Source organism: Cimex lectularius, unplaced genomic scaffold (assembly GCF_000648675.2).
Source record: "Cimex lectularius strain Harlan isolate CLEC.00 unplaced genomic scaffold, Clec_2.1 scaffold59, whole genome shotgun sequence".
NCBI lineage: Eukaryota > Metazoa > Arthropoda > Insecta > Hemiptera > Cimicidae > Cimex > Cimex lectularius.
The window spans coordinates 2,030,621-2,049,675 of record NW_019392794.1 but is presented as its reverse complement, the minus strand read 5'-3'; the positions used below and the strand labels follow the sequence as shown (position 1 = coordinate 2,049,675).

Sequence of the window (19,055 nt, the reverse complement as noted above, 5' to 3'; positions counted from 1 at the left end):
TATTAAGAGTATCAACATAAAAAAATACACATTGTGTTCCAATTTTATCAAGTTAACGACGATAAGCGAGATCAAATTCCTTAAGATCAGGCAAACAAAATGCAGCATAATTCACTAACATAGAACTTTTAAAACAAAATCGTTATTTTTCAAAGTTCTTGTCTCTTCCTCATAAGAGGAAAATAACGAGCTTGTAAACGTTAATTACACTATCATTAATTACACTAGTGTACAGTGGGCAGTAACAAGAATTCGACAATTCAACCTGATTCTAGAGATAAGATATAAAATAAAGTCTTTCAATTTAATAAAAAACAGGAATAATTTTGATCTTGCCATTTAAAAGATAATCAAAGGATTTATTCATTTTACGAAGGTTTTTTTTAAATGGCTTTATGTACTATGCATATGAATCAACGCCAAACAATATACATATTATGCGTATTCGTTTTGGGGGGAAGGGTATCGTGAAAAAAGGGCCAGAGGCGACGTCGGGAATTGAACCCACGTCCGCGGGGTCTACGAGCCGTGTCTTTCACGCTAACCACACGAGAGTATTTCAACTACGATGTTATTTAAACACTCGAGGTGCCGGTTTTTTGGAAAAAAAAACATTTTTAAGTATGATTATTTGGAGATCGAGAGATGCGGTCTGGTGTGACGTAGGGTTTTAGAAAAACATTTTCTTTGTCGTGCCACGCTTCGATCTTTATTTGAGATCATCTTCAGGGCCTGCGATTTATAAAGATTGTTTAAATTTTACAAATGCATGTAGGATGTAGAAAAAAAATGAAATTATACAATGCTAGAAATTTTAAATTCAATCAAAGTATTTATACTCGCTCAAAGTGTTTGTTTAGGAATTTAAAATTTCTAGCATTGTATACATTCATTTTTTTCACACCAGAAAGCATTTCACGATCTCCAAATAATCATTGGCTAACGGTAACTAAACACCACACATTTGTAAGTATGTTGGATTCCTAGATTCGAACCCAGAACCTTTACCTTACAGTGATGAGCGCCATGTCAACGCATAAACCGTTGCGGCCAGAGACGCCCCAAAAATCAAAGGATTATATAAAATAAATGAATTATAGCCGATCGATTTCTTTGCGGATTAATATAAGTTCAAAGGCGATTTCTTTGGGACTCATGGATTTATCCTTGACCGATGACTACGTGGGAGAGCATCGCAGGGATCAAGGCTAAACGAAATTTCTGTAGGATAAAAATATTGTTAAACCGGAACGTGACGACGATAAAACGTTTTAGGCCATCACGACGGCGACGTGGCCAGACTGACAATCGTGACCAGGGGAGTAGCCCTCGGTTTTATCGCCGAAAATAACGACCCGACGGACGAGAAAGCGTGGCGACGGTGAATTATTGGGCAGGCCGAGTGAGAAAAAGTATCCAGGGGGCTTTCTCAAGGTGGACTCGGAATGACGGCGTAACAGGGAAGTAAATGGGAAAACGGAGTTCTCTAGAAAAGAAGTAAATTTTGTGGGAAAACCACGACCGTCTGGAACGTAAAACGAAACTGGCCAGACCAAAAAGGAATCAAACTATGTTTAATATTTTTTCTCGTGCGCTGGATATACAATTTGACACTCTTCGGTTGGTCAGGTGGGAAAAAAAAACATTGTGTGGAAAATGCCAGTTGTGTTAAACAGTTCAAGCCTAAAGAATAAAGCTGTCGAAAATATTACAACAAAACTAAACCATTTACTATAACAAACCTTGAATCAGCAGGGAGAAAAAATGGTCTTAAGGTCTTGGAAATGGACGAGTAATGAAGAAAAATCTATAGGCCAACAATTTTAGCAGGGGCATGGAAAATAATAGTAGCCCTATAGATTAAAACTGTAATTAATAAAAAATTTTTTTTTGATGAGCTCAATCTCTTAAGATTTTTCAATGAGCTTCTGAAAAGGAAGACCTTTTGAAAATAGTAAAAAAATATTGGCTGTTTAAAAGAGTTCGACCCCTTCGAAACTTTCAGTTGGGTTTGTTAAGAAAACTTACTGAAAGTCCATGGACCAGCGATTAACAAAATTCGACATTGGAAATGACAAAATAAGTCAAAACGTAAATACTATCGTAAAACGAAAAAAAAAAAAATGTTATCGATAAATTTGATAATAAAAAAAAGCTGAAAAAGTCTTGAGCCTCTGAATATAACATAACAGTTTGCTTTGTGATAAAAAGTAATTTTGTTTGGAAGTTGTTGAAAACTGCGACTTATAAAAGTTCTAAACACCTGAAGAAGTTCAACCTCTTAAAACCTTTCAGTACAATACAAATGTTAAGAAAACCATACTGAACATATTGGTCAGTAATTGAGAAGAATCAAGATTAAAATGAAGAAAAAAGCTAAAAGATTAAACTGTCTTTAAAAAATAATAATAAACAATTCTAAAAAGCTGACCAACATTGGTACACTGATAAGTTACAAACATTTCAGTGATAAAAAGTAGTTTTGTTTAGAAGTTGATCATTAATTAAGAAGAATCAATATAAAAATGAAGAAAAAACCAAAAGGTTTAACTGTCTTAAATAAATAAAAAATAAAAAAGCTGAACAACAACAACATTGATGCATTAATAAATTACAAACATTTCAGTGATAAAAAGTAGTTTTGTATGGAAGTTGTTGAAAATGTGATTGTATAAAAGGTCTGAAAGAGTTCAACCTCTTCAAACTTTTCAGTAGGGTTTGTGTTAAGGAAACCGAAAACTCAAACTTAAACTGTTCAAAATACTTTTCAATGTTTTTCAATTCTAAATCAAATCATAATAGTTCTTGGAGGAACAATAACAGCCCATAAGCTAAACATTCATTAATAATAATAGTAACTATACAGAAGACGGTGTAAGAGAAATAATAAAACCCAAACTTCCGTAAAATATTACAGAATTGCTTTGTTTTGAAGTCGTTGAAACCTTTTGGCCGTAAAAAAGTTACGAACAACTGAAAAAGTCCATTGTATTGTAACTTTTCAGCCGGTCTTTCGGTCGTTGATAAACTTCTAATCCGAAAATAAACAGAAAACTTCTAGCATTTAAGGGCTTTTGAGGAAAAATACTAGCCAAAAGGGATAAATTATTAGTTATATTATAGTTATTTTGGAAAACTTCATTTCAAGAGTTTGAAGTACGGCCTTAGAAAAGTTTAAAAAGAAACATTTTTATCTCTGAAAGCTTTTTCTGACTGCCTTGTTAGAACAATATCTTTGTCTGGGATGAAATACTTGAGAATTTGTGCGGAAAATAGTACTCTATGTGTGGTATTTAGTGACAGTTAATTAATGATTATTTGGAGATCGTGAGATGCGACCTGGGTGGACGTAGATTTAGAATTTTTGTTTCGATCTGTAACGAGATCATCTTCAGGGCATAAAGTGTTCGTTTTCTGTGTAGTGTGTGTCGGGTTGAAAGTGCACTTTCAAAGAAAATGTTTTACTAAACTACGTCGCACCAGACCGCATCTCACGATCTCGAACTACAATGTATTAGTGCTGACATAAAATAAGAAATAGTTTTGCTGTGAGGTTGGTGAACTGTTTCGCTGTTCCCATATCGAATCCCATCTTTAATTTTAAGAATGCATTGTGATATATAAACCTATATTCTGATAAAATAGAGGTAAAGTCAAAATAACGGATGACAAGAAAATTTTTGATTCCTGGATGATGTAAGTTCTATTTCTACAATCGAGTAAAACTGTTTTAGAATTGACAGATTTTCCCCCATGCTGTCGTTAGAGCATTAATGAAAGTTTATTCTTGATCAACTTTTATGATTCGTAAAATAGTACTTATGAAATATGAAAAAAAAATCAATTAAAAATAAAATGAATAGTCATCATTTGATTAAATAAGTATGGATTTATATAAACTATAATTTACTACAAAACGACTTTCTTTAAGATGATTTGGACAGTAAAGTTTCGCTTTTTATCAAGGGGATTACGCCAACAAGGCGAGAGATTAGGAGAAAACGGAAATGATGAAACGTAAAATTCCATAATTTTCTCCTTTAGGTAAAAAATATCTGAAGTGAAATAGAAATAACGTTGGGAAAGCTGGTTCCTCGCGAAACAAACGTCGATACGAACGGGAAAAGACGAAACGATACACTTAAAATGATTACATAAGCTGAATTATTGATCTTGATATACGTTAAAGCGATAACAATTTAATAATAAACAGCGATAAGGAAAATCACTTCGATCATGAATCGGGTGAATCATTAGCGCTGACTGTCACATTGTTAAATTTACTTTCAAGGTAAATATTGATACTGGTGCGTGTTTATGTGTTTGTATGCTGGCGTCATCGACCAACTCACGCATTCCACTATTTTCCCCCTTTTCTCTAATAATTTATCGTCGAGGTGATTTTAACACGCCGGATGGTTCTTCACACAATTCTTCGAGTGTTGTGGACAGCTCGCCCACACCAGTGTGTTGATATTATTTATACCGAAGCATGGCTATTTTATTTGCCTTGGCCCGACTTCAAAAATGCCCTCATCCTCCATTAGCGATTCGAGAATATCGTTTGTAGAAAATTAGGTTTCACCCTAATAACAGAAAACTTTCCAACCGTTTCGCAACTCCTTTCCAAAATATGGGGCAGCGCACGGGGGGGAGGTGGGTCTCCAACTTGAAATAACGAAACCCTTGAGTTGTGAAAAGTTGATTTGATCGAGAACGAGCGGACCGGGTGGCGAAAATTAACGAAAATGAAAAGCCCTAAGAATTTCAACAGTGAATATTCAATTATGTTAATAAGAGAGAAAAAATGGTTTTGTTTAAAAATGACGTCAGCCGTTTTCATAATAGGCTACCAGAAAAGAATTATCTTGAATGAATAAACATGTTTGGCCTATTGAAATTGTTATTTGATAGTTCAGTAACAGTACCTAAAGCGACAATTTCAACGGGCGCCTTTACCAAACAACAGAAAATTTGTTTTCACAAAAAATACTTATTATCAAACAACAGGCAATTTGTTATCATAAAAAATACTTATTATCATTATTTATTACGCATGCATTTGCGTCATCCTCTCTCTCTCTCTCTCTCTCTCTCTCTCTCTCTCTCTCTCTCTCTCTCTCTCTCTCAGCATCCGTCTTTCTTTTCACACTCTTGCCCTCCCTCCTTGTCTCTATTTCTTTCTTTCGCCCTCCCTACTTCCATCTTAGCTCACTCTCTCTTTCTCACTCCGACTCTCTGTATCTGTTTAACTGACACTCACTCACTCTCTCAGTCTCCGTCTTTATTTTCTCTCTCTTTTTCTCTCATTCACTCTATATTTTTCTTTCTCTCTCTGCCTTCTCACTCTCCCTCTCTCTCTCTTCTCTCTCTTTGACACTCAATGTATCTCTCTGGCAATCACACACTCACACTCACACTCACACACACACACACACACACACACACACACACACACACACACACACACACACACACACACACACACACACACACACCCCTTCTCTCTCTCTATGTCACCTATATTTCTCTCTCTCTCTCTCTCTCTCTCTCTCTCCCCCAATCGCTTATTCTCGTTTGCTTGTACATTTGATAAGAATAATTTTATGAAAAAAAGAACTGTTATAATAATATTTCTTCACTTCGGAACAAAACAATTTTGTGATATTTAATTACAGTAATAGCTAAAAACCTATTGGCCGGAACTATTTCTCATAAATCTCTAACCTCGAGTCTTTCATCCCAGAGAAGGAAGATCTTGAGAATAGTTTGTTTGAAAAGTATTATGGAAATTTTTTCTTTATGTTTTGTGTTAATTTTTAAAATGATTGTTATATAATTCTAACAGTTTTAACCTGTTGTTTATTTCTCTCTAATCCTTACTAGAATCTTTTACATAAGAAGGCAAAGAAATTCTGGTTTTCCCTCTAACAAAGCTGAAATGTTGAGTTGTTTAGTAATTTTTCACGGCCGAAAGTTTTCGACAACTTCAAAAAACAAAAACAATTTTATAACAGCGCTGACCTATTGGCTAGTACTCTTTCTCACAAATCTTCTACCTCCAGTCACTCCCGGGGCCCAAACGTCTTCAAAATAGTTTGACTGGAAACTCTACAGTCTCAACTTTATCTATTGAGTTTAACTTAGTTCAGAACTTTTCTGACTCTAGATTTTTCGAAGAGTAGAAACAAAGTTAGCGCAATACTTTTGGGGCAGTTTTGACCTTTATAGCGTTACTCATGACAAGGATTGTTCCCAAGATCTTTTTCTTCCGTCCCAGTTTCTTTGGAATCTAGCCTCAAACGCAAAATCTTTAGAGGGAAATTTTAATTTATTAATGAATTAATGAATGTTAAATTGATTTTCTTGAAGGGAAATAAGCCAGTCCCGGATAATACAATAGAAGAAACATTATCGGATGATTTTTCCCCAGAAAATTCTTCGAGAAAATAGCTTGAAAATATTTTGTTATTCTAATCTTTGGTACATAATGTCCAAACGGTTCGCTACAAAATCGTTTTTCGGTTCGTAGCCCCGATTGTGACAGATCGTGCCATTTGTTTTATCGGGCAGCCAGACGATTCTATAAATAAATTTACAAACTGACCAAACCGATAAATCGTGTCTGGGTCTCGCCATCGCAAGTCGTTGACGACTATTTGAGCCGTTTTGCCCCTCCTTCTGACAATCTCAACGGTCTCAAATTGGAATTATGGTCTTTAAATACAGCGCCCAATCCTTTCAAATATTTTAACACCAATTAACCAGGTTGATATCCAAGGACTCCGGGATTTCAGAATCTGGTGAAATTTGCAGTCGAGGGATTAGTCTTGAGTTACAAGAAACGGGCCAATGCGCATCTTCCTTTTCTATTAAAAAAAAACTATATAAATCACATTTACCGCTTCGTCCTCCTGAATTAAACGCGTTTGATTAATTTGTCACGTCGAATCCATTTTCTCCTATAAACAAAAACCTTTTACCCACACTTAGATCCGTCAAATATACTAAAAAAGACGACGAGGCAGCGATAAAAGTAATCATTCGTGGGAACGGGTCGGGATGAGTAGTCCCGGCAGAAAAATAACAGAGTCAAGGAAAAATTACAAAACGAGGAAGGGCCTGCTGGCGAATGGTTGAACTCGTGTCGAACGCGTCCAATTAAACCGGTCCGCATGTTCTCGCTGGCTCTGTTCGCTCCCATGCGGGTTTGGCCGGTTCGAGGGGAGAAAAAGGAAACAGGCAGATTAGATCAATAACGAGTCTTCGATATGCTGGGCTGTTTTTGTTTCAACACAAATCAAAACGACGTGATGAAGAAATGAAAGAAATATATACCCATACGACAAACTTCTAAATAGAACCAGTGACAACGTATAATAATAACCAAACTATAAAACTAGTAAAAAAATGTTATGTACTTTATAAAAATACTTTTAATTAATAACTCTGTGATGTATGGGAAAACCATTTAAAAATAATTAAACAGACCAGCGTTTTTTTTTCTCGCCAAAAGATTGTTTGGAATTAGAAAAAAACAAACGATAATGGTGCCCATTAAGATAAGAACTGACGTGATGAAATGATATCGATACACTGTACACACACAATTTTAAAATTAAACAGTTATATGTCTGGTTGGCAGTAAAAAAAAAACGGAAAGAACAATTTTCATATGGTTGTAACTTTAACAAATGAAGGATGAAGGGGCAAGGTCTCGAGGTCATTCGTCATTTAAGGCGACGTGGCGTGATCTGAGGATGGGAAAGACTAGATAAACCTTGGGGAGTAAGGTTAGGAGGGATCAAGTGCTTAATGTGGAACTTTTGGGAGAGGGATCCAGCTCGTTGGAAAAAAGAATGTTGAGGTCATTATGGATAGTCGTATCGAATAGTGACAATACGTCTGAGGTTGATTGAAAAGATTGAATGCTCTGGATATTGGATGGCTTGGTGGCACCAGGTCACCTTTTTACAATCAAAACAGTCCTTAAATTCATAGTTGTTCAAGTCTTCTGTTAAGTCCAAGCAGTCCTAAGTAGTCGGAAGCTCCTTGTTGTTGATGTCCAGACGGTTTTTTTTTTAATCATTCAGCCTTGACTTTTAGGACTTGTCTTTAGTCTAAGATGTTCTTGATTGTTGGAGCTTGCTTGGATAGGTTTTGCGTTATAAGACAAAATAGCGGTAGCATTCACGTGTGGTAATGATGGTATTTGGGATGGGTTAGCAGTATAAACGGTATAGGATGATGAATGCTCCCTTGTGGGACGCAAGATTTATTTACTCTTTAGAACAGTTTTTATTCCTTTTTAGTTGTAGCCTTTGGTTTTTATCTTCATTAGCCGTAAGACTATGTTTTCAGTAGGAGGAAACCATCAACATTGTCGGGTCAGGTTATCTACACCGTCATGCCTTTTATGCTTTAACAATTACTTATTTTAATGCGACAGAACCGTATGCGCTACCCTTAGTCATGACGTAAGGCTGCAAATACTCCACACCCGCTTTTATTTCTCCAATTATCAGCGACACAACGACCTTTAGGCAAGCTGAGACGCTATTCAGCTTATGCACCGCGGCCATAGACGTGACGCCACTCACTGTTATTTGTCTTTAAATGACGGGTGTCTAACTTATCGAACGCATATTATCAATCACGCTATTCACTATATCAGTGTTCCTATATCAGCAACCCAACCACGTTTAAAACTTATTGGGACAATAGTTATTTTATTTTCACCATTATCATCTCAAAATAATTTTATATTTGTCATCTTTTTCAACTTTAGGACAGTTTTAACCATGTTTTATCGTAACCCGAACTCACTAATTACATGATCTTACCAAAGTCTGTTTTTTAGACTGAAATATTTTAGTTGTTTAAAACTTTTTACGGCCAAATTTTACACCAGTTTAACTGTGTTTATTGTTTAACTCTTACTTTTACATTTTAAGACACTTTTAACCTTTTATCTTGTTCCTCCTTAAATAATTGCCCAACATTAATTTATTAATGATAAAAAACTTCTAATGAAGGAAGTCGGAAAATGCAATTAATGTAATAAAACGAACTGTTAATTAAAATCAATTGGAACAAAGAATAGTAAACAAAGACTTGTTTCCTGACCTCGATTATTTCTTAAGTATGAACGGTGGAAAATGTCAATTGTTTTCTTGACCGTGAACCATAATAGGCGATTATTTTCGTGTTTAGGTGTTCATTAGTGAAATTGACATACCTGAACGGTGAAGAGGCAGGCAAAGGCCCGTCATCATCATCAATGCAAGGGCTTCCTTCTGCCGTCTCTTGCCTTCGCTCCTCTTGGGTTTCTTCCTTCTCTTCCCGCTCTGCCTTCGTCTCTTCCACTACTTCTTCCTCACGGTTACACACATCACTCACTTCAACTTCTAACTTCACTTGTTCTTCTTCCTCCTCGTCGTCCTCACCTTCGTCCTCCTGCTTCTTCTCCTCACCTTCGGCCGGCTCCTCTTTCGACACGGCCTCCTCCTTCGGCTGTTCCTCCTCTTTTAACGGTTCGGGCCGCTTCTTCTTCTCCTCCTTTTTCGGGGATTCTTTCTTTTTCACTTTAGGCACGGGCCGTACCTTTATTCGCTTTTCTGAAACACAAAACGACACAAATTGATTTAATCGTCATATGAATTATTTAAAGGGGGACTTTCTTTTTCGATTCAAAGCAAGGCTCTTGCTTAATAATCACAGGAAGTTATACCGTGGTTTCCTATTCGTTTCCCTGTCAGTAAACAAGGGCGTAGACTAAATACTAATGAAGCGGTTTCGTGCTGAGCGCTGAATCCAGATTGAGCAGGATTGGATTGGGGCCAGTCCTCCCTTCTCCCCTCTCGACCCATTGATTCGCCCCGCTGCTGAAACAGCACCGGGGAATGCTGATGGCAAGGCCGTTTTTGACATTCCCTCGGATTTTATTTCTTTTGTTTCCCCATTCTTCAAGCGGTGGCACCAGATCCAGAATGGACCGCAAAAACCCATTTGGATTTTCCTCGTTGCAAAAACATGACAAGAAGTGTCTTTACGGCAAGAGACAAGTAAAATCGACTTGGCCTTGCGAGCCAACTGGGTCAACGCACTCAAGGAGTGGGCGGATGAAAAACGCCTTTCTTCTCCGGACGAAGAAAGGTGAAAGGTCGCACAAGTACACCCGAGGCGGAGTCTGCATAATAATCTCCGACGAACAAAACCCCGTCGGTTTTATTCCTCTCCCAGCGAACGCTGGCTAACCACAAAATGAGCTAACTCGATTTCAGTTCCAGCATAACAATGTTCAACAACAGAACAGCAAAACTGATTTATTTCAGGCAAGTCTGATGACGCTCTTCTGAGAAAATTGTTTTATAAAAGCTGTTCAGCTCGCATATAACATTTTTGAAGGTGGTACAAGTTCACGACCTTCTTCGAAGGCAAGGCGAAAATCGAATCGTGCAGTAAATTTCAAGTTGGAATCATGTATTCACCTTGAGCACCTCCGATTGGAAAGCCCCGTCGGCTGAAAACTTCGTCCCGGAACCACTTCTCGTTCAGTCCATCTTAGACGGGCCGATCTGGGGACAGCCATGGGAAAAAGGCCTTTGAGACGGGGGCCTTGATAGAAATTAATGAACGCCGGTAATTGCAAAATTACCTCATACAGTCGGGGTCAAAGATCAGAAACACAACTCCGGTGCTAAGAAAGTCACGGACAATATTTCTACAAGTTTACATAAATAATTTGTATCTAATATTAATAAATTATACAAAAGATAGGGAAAAAAGGAAACCTATACAAAAAATATTAATAATTTATAAGGCTTCTGAGAAAAATAGCTAAGCCAAAAGCATATTGAAATTCAAAAATTTATACTAAATATATAAAATTACTACCGACACGGTGTTATCTGACAATCTTACTTTTATGTTCCGGCCTTCTACGAACATTCTGACATATACAGAGTGCCACATCAAACATGAAACACCCAACTAACTTGTAAGTTGGACTGGAAATACCGTGGGCGTTTTCTCTTCCGTTCGCAAAAATTGAAATTTTATCTATGAAAAAATGAGCGAAGATCGGTTACAAAAAAATGGAAATACCTTAAATGCACTGTGTAAATGTACAGTTTATAGTTTACACAGGAAAACATATTTTTCCTCAGATATTCTAGATTTGGTTTATCAATAAACAACAAAAGTATTGTCGAATTGACCCAGAGCTTTGCAGTATTCTGTCCAACTAAATCAGTAGGATGTTAGGAAATTTGGTCGTCACGGTCAGCAGATCCAAAATATACGCTAGCAGAGGTTTCAATCACAAGCAGACTCAATCACTGGCAGGATTTATCCAATTAGGCTTTAACTTATCTAAGCCTAGTTGAACTAGGTCTTCAACTGTAGATCAACCCGTAGAAATATAATCCCAGTATTCCACACAGTCACAATACCTATTTTCACTGATGACGGCGATTCGAAGTTGGAAAAGTTTGTAAAGTTGACGAAATTTACCGCAGAAGGTCATCATCAAAACTTAATCGAAACGGGATTTCTGCTTTGACTGGATTTAACATGAAGAAAGTTGGTGATTACTACATCATGTTTTGTTAGGTAACTTTGTCCCCAGAAGCTCACTCACGACCTCTTTTGCTTAATGGTCATTATTTTCTCTATGATTTCGTAGTCCTGAGAAGGGTCGGGGATTTTTGGGAGATTGCACCTAGTCCTTGGGCCGTGTCTATCAAAAGTGATAGACTTCCATCTTTGAAAGCAGTTTGGCTTCTGGTGTAACCTAATATGCTGCACTCTGCTACTCTACTCCGAGTCGGTATGCCCAGGAAAGTTCATCATCATGGCAAATACCCATTCCGGCACTCCCAGAACATCAATTCTAGGTCCCCAAAAACCTGCAGCCCTTAAGAGCAACCAACACATCAGACGCATTACTGCAGACTGCCTATTGATTTTCACTCTCCCAAGAGAGGCATACCGTCCAACGCTTTCGGTACAATGATGAAACGCGTCTGACAAATCAACCCAGCGAGTATTGGCAGGCCAAAATGTACCGACTAATTACAGGTACTGGCAGACCACACGGAGAAATCTCACAATAAAATAAGATACTACCAAGCACATCACAAACCAAGAGTTTTATTTGTTGGGATAAGTTCTCAACAGCCTAAACAGTACTTACTTGTTGTTTTTTTCCCCCGAAGAAATGACAAATTTAACAAATTTATTACCATTTAAATAATAATAGTAAATAACAAAATTTTTGAAGTGTCAAAGGCTTTAACTTATTGTAAACACTAAGGAATTCAAATAAGCTAAACAAGTTCACCCACAGTGGTTAAATCTATTGGAGTTTCTCTTTAAATTGGGATTAAGGGTGTATATAATTAGAACTCTAGTCCGCCCACTCTCGCTGTATTGACTGATGTAATTTAAGTTCCGTTCAACCGAAAAAGAGATTAATGCAATTTTAACTAGATCCGACCTTATGATGTATTCACCTGGTATCAATTTTCTCGTCCAAGGACGAAACTCCATTAAATAAAACTGATTTGGATTGTATTCCCGCCAAGTACAATGGCTTGGGGTTTGGTTTAATTTTTAAATGACCGTTTAATTTGCAATTCTCCCATGGGGCAAAAAACTTATGTAAACCTCAAGGACGGCATAGGTCAAGAGCCCGATGGGAGCCTTCCAGAAAATTATTCTACGGGACAACAAAGCCGTTGGGGGGATTAAAAAAAGGAATAACTTTCTCCCAAATCATTAATCATGTATGGAAATCATATTTCGCATTGTGGATTACACAATGGGAAGTCGGGCGCTAATTTAATCGAAATGACTGTTGTTAATACTGTTCCCACTATATCTCCCCTTTAGAAAAAAAGGAGGCCATTGTTTTAGCGGAGATATTTAGATGGCCATCTATTCACGGTCTGTATAATTGCTTTTGAATTTTCTACAGTTTCGAACATAAAAAAAATACATAAAACGTCGGTAGGTCCCCCTTCGGGCAAACCGGGAGAATGCTAATGAGAGTTGGCCAACGCATAGGAATGGTGGTACCGGACGTTCAAGGCAATTATATCTTGAGGGGAGATAGGAGGGAGATTAATGAAATATAATGGGGCCCAGGGGTGGCTGCCCTTTGGCAAAACCGGAACTTACAATTAGACGGCGATCGATCCGTACATACTTTTCCTTTGACGGAGGTCAAGAGCGATTCCGTCCGTCCGGTCTCGCTGTGTCCTTGGCTCGGCTGTTAAAAATTTACCAGCGAAATTACGAGCGGAACCGGCCATTAATGTAAATTGTAACTGAACCATAAACAATCTGTTAAAATCTGTTTACAAAACTCCCTGACCTAATACTTGATCGGCGTGATTGTAGATAAAAACAATCTCTTTTGAAAATCATTTCTAATTAATGCTAAATTGTCAATTTTGACCTTGCGGTCAGCAGTATGGCGATCAAACGATTTTTGGTCCCCTTTAATTCCATCTGTCCTTCATCGGACAGACAATCTTTTGGCCCACTTGTGAATTACAGTTAAGCCATTTATATATTTTTAAAAATCATCCAATTAAAAATAGTTAGTACGAATAATGGATAATTAATTGCGACAAATAGAAGTCATTTGATACCGTTTTGGTTCTGATTTTACTCTGCCTTAACTTTTTTTACGGAATGAAGCATTAGATAATGGGTACTCTGTTCAGGGGACACCTCCGTTACAAGACAGTCAGATGCACCACCATGGAAGATTAATTTCTTATGTATTTAACAATTCTACTTGTATACTACATAAAGGACACACGACAGATTGGGTTATTCGTTAAGTACCATTTCCCTATTCAATATTATTTTCTTTCTGATATTGTTTTAATTTCATGATTTCAGTTCAAGTTCAAATTTTCAGTTCAGTTCAAAAGGGTTAGCTTTAAAATAAAGAAAAATGCTCGATACTTAAAAATAGTTTGAGCCCTATGATAATTAACCTTTAACGACATTATTTGACGACCAAGTTGCATTCTTTTTATCACTAGGAACATTTTTGTCAGAAACTATAAAACGTATTAACTTCCACTCTTTATCAATACAAATTCTGAAAGGCAATCGTAATTTTATCGTGGTTATGTATTTCTATTTCGACTAAACATTTTGGAAAACGGAAAAAAAATTTTCGACAAAAAAATGACAAAACATTTTTAAACGTCCCTTTTCGCAAATCAAAAAAGAAAATTAAATTGGTTGAAAACATTATGAAAAAAAACTAAAAAGTTTACAAAAATTACAGTTAAAATATACTCTATAAAGTACAAACATTTATCATACTATACAATATTGCACGGCAATCATCATGAAAAAAGTTTAAAAATTAAGAAGAAGAATTAAAAGGCAGCCACAAAAAAGTCGATTGAGGCTTAACGAGAGGTTTTTCCCAATTCCATATCCTAACTACCGTATTCTTGTATATTTTTGCAAAGAAAGCCATGTTTCAAGTTAAAACGACTTTTCTTTGGGCAGAAATGTGTGGTGATTAGTGACCGTTAATCGATAATTATTCAGAAATTGTGAGATGCGGTGTGGTGTGATGTAGATTTCAGAAAAACATTTCCTTTATCGTGCCAACGTTTCGATCTTTATTGAGATCATCTTCAGGGCCAAAGTGTTTGTCTTCTGTGTAATTGTGCCATTCTTACATGTTGTGTTGAGAGTGCCCTCGTTGGCACGATAAAGAAAATGTTTTTCTGAAACCTACATCACACACCAGACCGCAATTCAGATTTCTGAATAATGTTTTTTGAGCGTTTTCCAAGAGTTCGCGAACAATTTGGACCGAACAGTTTCGCTTTTTTGACCTTGATAAAGCAGAGTATCGTTTTAAAAATTGGGAGATATATATTTACTCTGATTTGCTATGGTTTCAAAACACCATAATTTGGCCCTTTCTAATTATATGGTCTGCCTATATTTGATAAAACAATCAGAAATGACCAAACTATAGGCTACCCCAACTACGATAATTCGTACAATTTAACTGACGTAACATTAAAATAAGTTCATAAGAGTGAAAAATCGTTCAGGAAGGCACTATGTGTGTGTTATTATTCTTGTTGTATTTTAAGTCTCTTTATCTCTTTAAAGGAGGCTATTTTTTGTTTGGTTTTTTCCTTATCAATGAACAATGGGAGAGCCCCTCTTGAATAGTAGGGAAACCTTGATTTCTTACTAGGCTTTTCTCATGGCCCACGGTCGGTTTTTTTTTTTGTCAGGTAGGCCTAGATTTTTTCTTTTTTGGGCGGAAAAGCAAGAGTGAACAATCGTCCTCGTTAATCAGTCGTCCCCGACTCCCCCCTTTGTAAACGATCGTATTTGAAAGGAAGAAAGACCCCCCTTTGTCCGGCCGTCATGCGGGCCTTTACTTTTCCTAGCAGGTTTTATAAAAGCAACACAAACGCAATTACAAAGGGGGAAAGGGGTCGGCAGATCTGATCTTGAATCCCATTCCGGGCGTAAACCGATTAATTTAGGGTCGTTTTTATTACAAGAGTTTATCTCCTCCACGGGGTCGCCGACCCGGCTAGGTCGAGATCTTCAAAACAGAGAAAGATCATACGAAACGCCTTGGAATCGTTGCCTTCGCGGTCGTGCGGTCTCGCTCCGCCACTCATCTCCTGGAAACCTTACTGGAAAATCTTCCGGGTAAGGTTTTTTATTTTAGAACACGGGTGGCATGCTGTCTGCATTTGTGGCAAGACGACCGCGAAAATGGTATAATTGCTTATTTTTGTACAAAAACCACCAAACACAACTAAAATAAATGTAGGACTTAGATGTAAACAGAGCTATATTAAAAAATATTAAGACTATATATAAAATTTACTTGCTAGGATAATCTCACATATTAAATCACCAGATAAAAAAAAGAAAATCGGGGTAACTCTAGTCATTTGATTTTATCAAGTGAATCAAGTTTCATCGGATCCTCCGTGCCTTTGTTTAGTTCTGATTGTGTCTACAGAAGAACAGGAAAATAATCAAGAGATCCTGCGTTAAATGGCAAACGAAAAACGTCATCTACTAAATGATGTAAGTTTTTTCTTCAAAATGTACGTTAAAACACCTCGAAAAACAACCAAGGAAGGATGATGTGGAACACTTAGCACAGGCTATTGACGCACCAGTTTTGTATTAAATGTGTTATTCTGTGAGTAAGGAACAAAAAAATACTTTAACCAAATTCCCACATATTTAGATGCTAAATGTGCTGACATGTTCTGGTTATTCATAGATTTGCGAATGTTTTGCGAGTTATTATTAGAATAACGCAAATTATTAGAACGTTTAGAATACGAAAATTCCAAAAGGTCGTTCACCTTTATAAATTGCTGTCAGCAATATAAGCGTGTCTTTTGGTTGAGGGGTCTCGGCTGAAATTGTGGACGTATACTGGTGCTATACCTATATAATACTAATACCAAAATAGCAAAATAACGCATTTAACACAAGGCAGCTGTCCTGAATTTTCTTGGACCGTTCTGCTTCCTTGCAGTTTAACGAAGAGTTTGTAAATTAAGGAACAAAAGGAACACCCACCAGTTAGCGGACTCAAGATCTTATTAGTTCCGAAATAACGTAGTTTTGTTATAAACATCTGTAGTATGGTCTGCCTATTCTTGCTTTCTTGGTATGTCAAGACACTTCACGACATCTTCAGTGGTGGGTCTGATTCGAGAATAAGGCTTTTAAAAAATGTGATACAAAAAAGAGCTGAAATAAGATAAAACAAGAAATGTGTGGTGTTTAGTCACCGTTACTTGATGATTATTTGGAGGTCGTGAGATGCCGTCTGGTGTGACGTAGCTTTTGGATAAGCATTTTCCTTATCGTGCCAACGTTTCGATCTTTATTGAGATCATCTTCAGGGCTCAAAGTATTTTCCGTGTAGATGTGTCATTCTTGTCTGTCGTGTTGTGAGTGCCATCTAATCTGCACGGAAAGCAAACAGTTTGAGCCCTGAAGATGATCTCAATAAAGATCGAAACGTTGGCGCGATAAAGAAAATGTTTGTCTAAAACCTACGTCCCACCAGACCACATCTCACGACTTCCAAATAATCATAAAACAAGAAGGTTGTAAATTTCTTGTTAGAACCTACATTCGACCAAGCGCACAGATGGAGAAATTTATTTATTATTAATCTGTTTTAGTAATTAAGGAATACAGCGCAAGTTGGCATATAACATAATATGTAAATAATGATGAGTCGGTTGCTGGCTTTGAAAGAGTTAACACTTATTTGCTTTTTTCCTTATATAGGTTGAGGGCTCTAGTGTTCTATGTAAATGGAGATGGCGAAATGTCGAACGGCGACATATCAAATTAGCTAGAAAGGGCATACTAGGATGACCGGAAACAAAAAACTACATGTTCACCTTGCAGGCCGCAAGAGGAAATCTCAGTTTAACACTTACCACTGTTAGCACGGTTTATCTCTTTAAATGCACTTTAGGCCGATTTCAATGAAGATAAAAGATCATGGGATGATATTTTAACAAAGGTTTTCACTGTCCTTAAGAGACGTTAAAATGGACACGTAATATTTGTTGAATGGCTCTTTTCATAGGTGTTTCACGTGATCTCTCACACCACCCATAAAAAACCTTTTACATAATCCCCTGGTGTAACGAAAGGGATATTATAAAAGCCGTGACAAATAGATTGACCTCAAAGTTTCATTCCGACGAAATAAATCGTGAGGGCTGGCGTTGAATATCGCCGAATCCATTGACCCAGAGCCAAGTCGAGGAGCTCTGTCGTTCAAGAGGAACAATTTGGGCCCGTGCAATTTCTCAGGCGGCTCTGATGAATCCTGCGGTACGTGAAAAGCGAGATTCAAGTAGGAGATTGGCCTTTCGCCGGAACAATTTGTGTCTCACCCGCGAGTGGGGGATCTTCCACGTCGGTTGTGCGCGGAGTGGTTTTTCTTTTCAAGAAAGTTCACATCCCCGGCTTTAGATTGAAGGGGAGGGGGAACAGATGCAGCAGTTTACTAACGGCCATTCCGAGAAAATTATAGTTACGAAACTCGACGGTCGGAAACCTGTAATTTTTCGGTTCCCGCTCCCATTCCTCTCCACGGTTTGGTTCTTTTTCCGTCGTGGAGGGGACGTCCTTGGACGCCGATTTTCTCCCGTTTTTATCTATCCGACAAACCCTTCCAGGTTGGGCAAAAGGGGACGGTTTCCTATTTCGCAACGGTACGCACGGCCGGCCAAATCAACCTAGGGAGGCGACCTGGGTGCAAGGAAACCACGTTGCCTGAGGTGGATTTTCATTCCTTCCAAGACGTGTGATGAGCCAAGGCCATCTAATTATTATTTGACAACTCGTAAAACAGGATGTAATAAACTAACCAGCATGATGTTGCACGATTTCACCAATAACTTGTGTGAAGGAAGTGCACAGGGCTCAAAACAATTACATGTACTTGCCAAGAAATATCGAAAGACACCGTTACTCGCCATTTACACACGATAAGGTGCAGTAGACGTCCCCGCAGCACTAAGCTGTAAGAATTCACAGAGAGGATAGAAAATTTGCGCAAATCTATTTGGTTTCATGTGGTGTCTCACCTGTGTTGAAAATTAGATTTAATGGCTGTTTACTACTGTTAATCCTGGTAGACAATTGCGGTCTAACAGGTTTTCCAGTTGCTTCAAGAGGTCAAAGTGAGACTAGAAAGGAATTATTCATCAAGAGTTTATCCCTGATGAACTCTGAACTCGAGTGTGAACACTTGAATTCTGATCCAGAAGATAACTCTCAGCCACACACTTCTCATCGGACCAAGGAAAAGGTTTGGCCTTCTGGAACTCCTACCACGACCACCAGACCAGACCTTGCTACTTCAGGTTATTGACTGATGATCCATGACCCAATTTATTAAGGTTAAACCATCAACGAACATTGTGGCATAGTGAAACTAGACAGGAATAATTTAGAGCAATATTCCTGTTAATGTCTGATCCAGCTGG

The 19,055-nt window shown here is 37.6% G+C and overlaps 1 protein-coding gene across 10 annotated transcripts in view; it reads right to left on the bottom strand.

Moving 5' to 3' along the window:
- The window catches only part of LOC106661667 (lysine-specific demethylase 3A-like), a 475,583-nt gene that overhangs the window by 63,279 nt on the left and 393,249 nt on the right, over positions 1–19,055 (bottom strand). For 9 of the 10 annotated variants that reach the window (XM_014385209.2, XM_014385207.2, XM_014385208.2 and 6 more), the window contains one exon: positions 9,239–9,617. In XM_014385209.2, the coding sequence (XP_014240695.1) occupies positions 9,239–9,617 (379 nt within the window). Of the gene's footprint in view, positions 1–9,238; positions 9,618–9,730; positions 9,885–19,055 lie in introns of those variants that run through there. The other variant, XM_024227955.1, reaches the window with a different exon arrangement.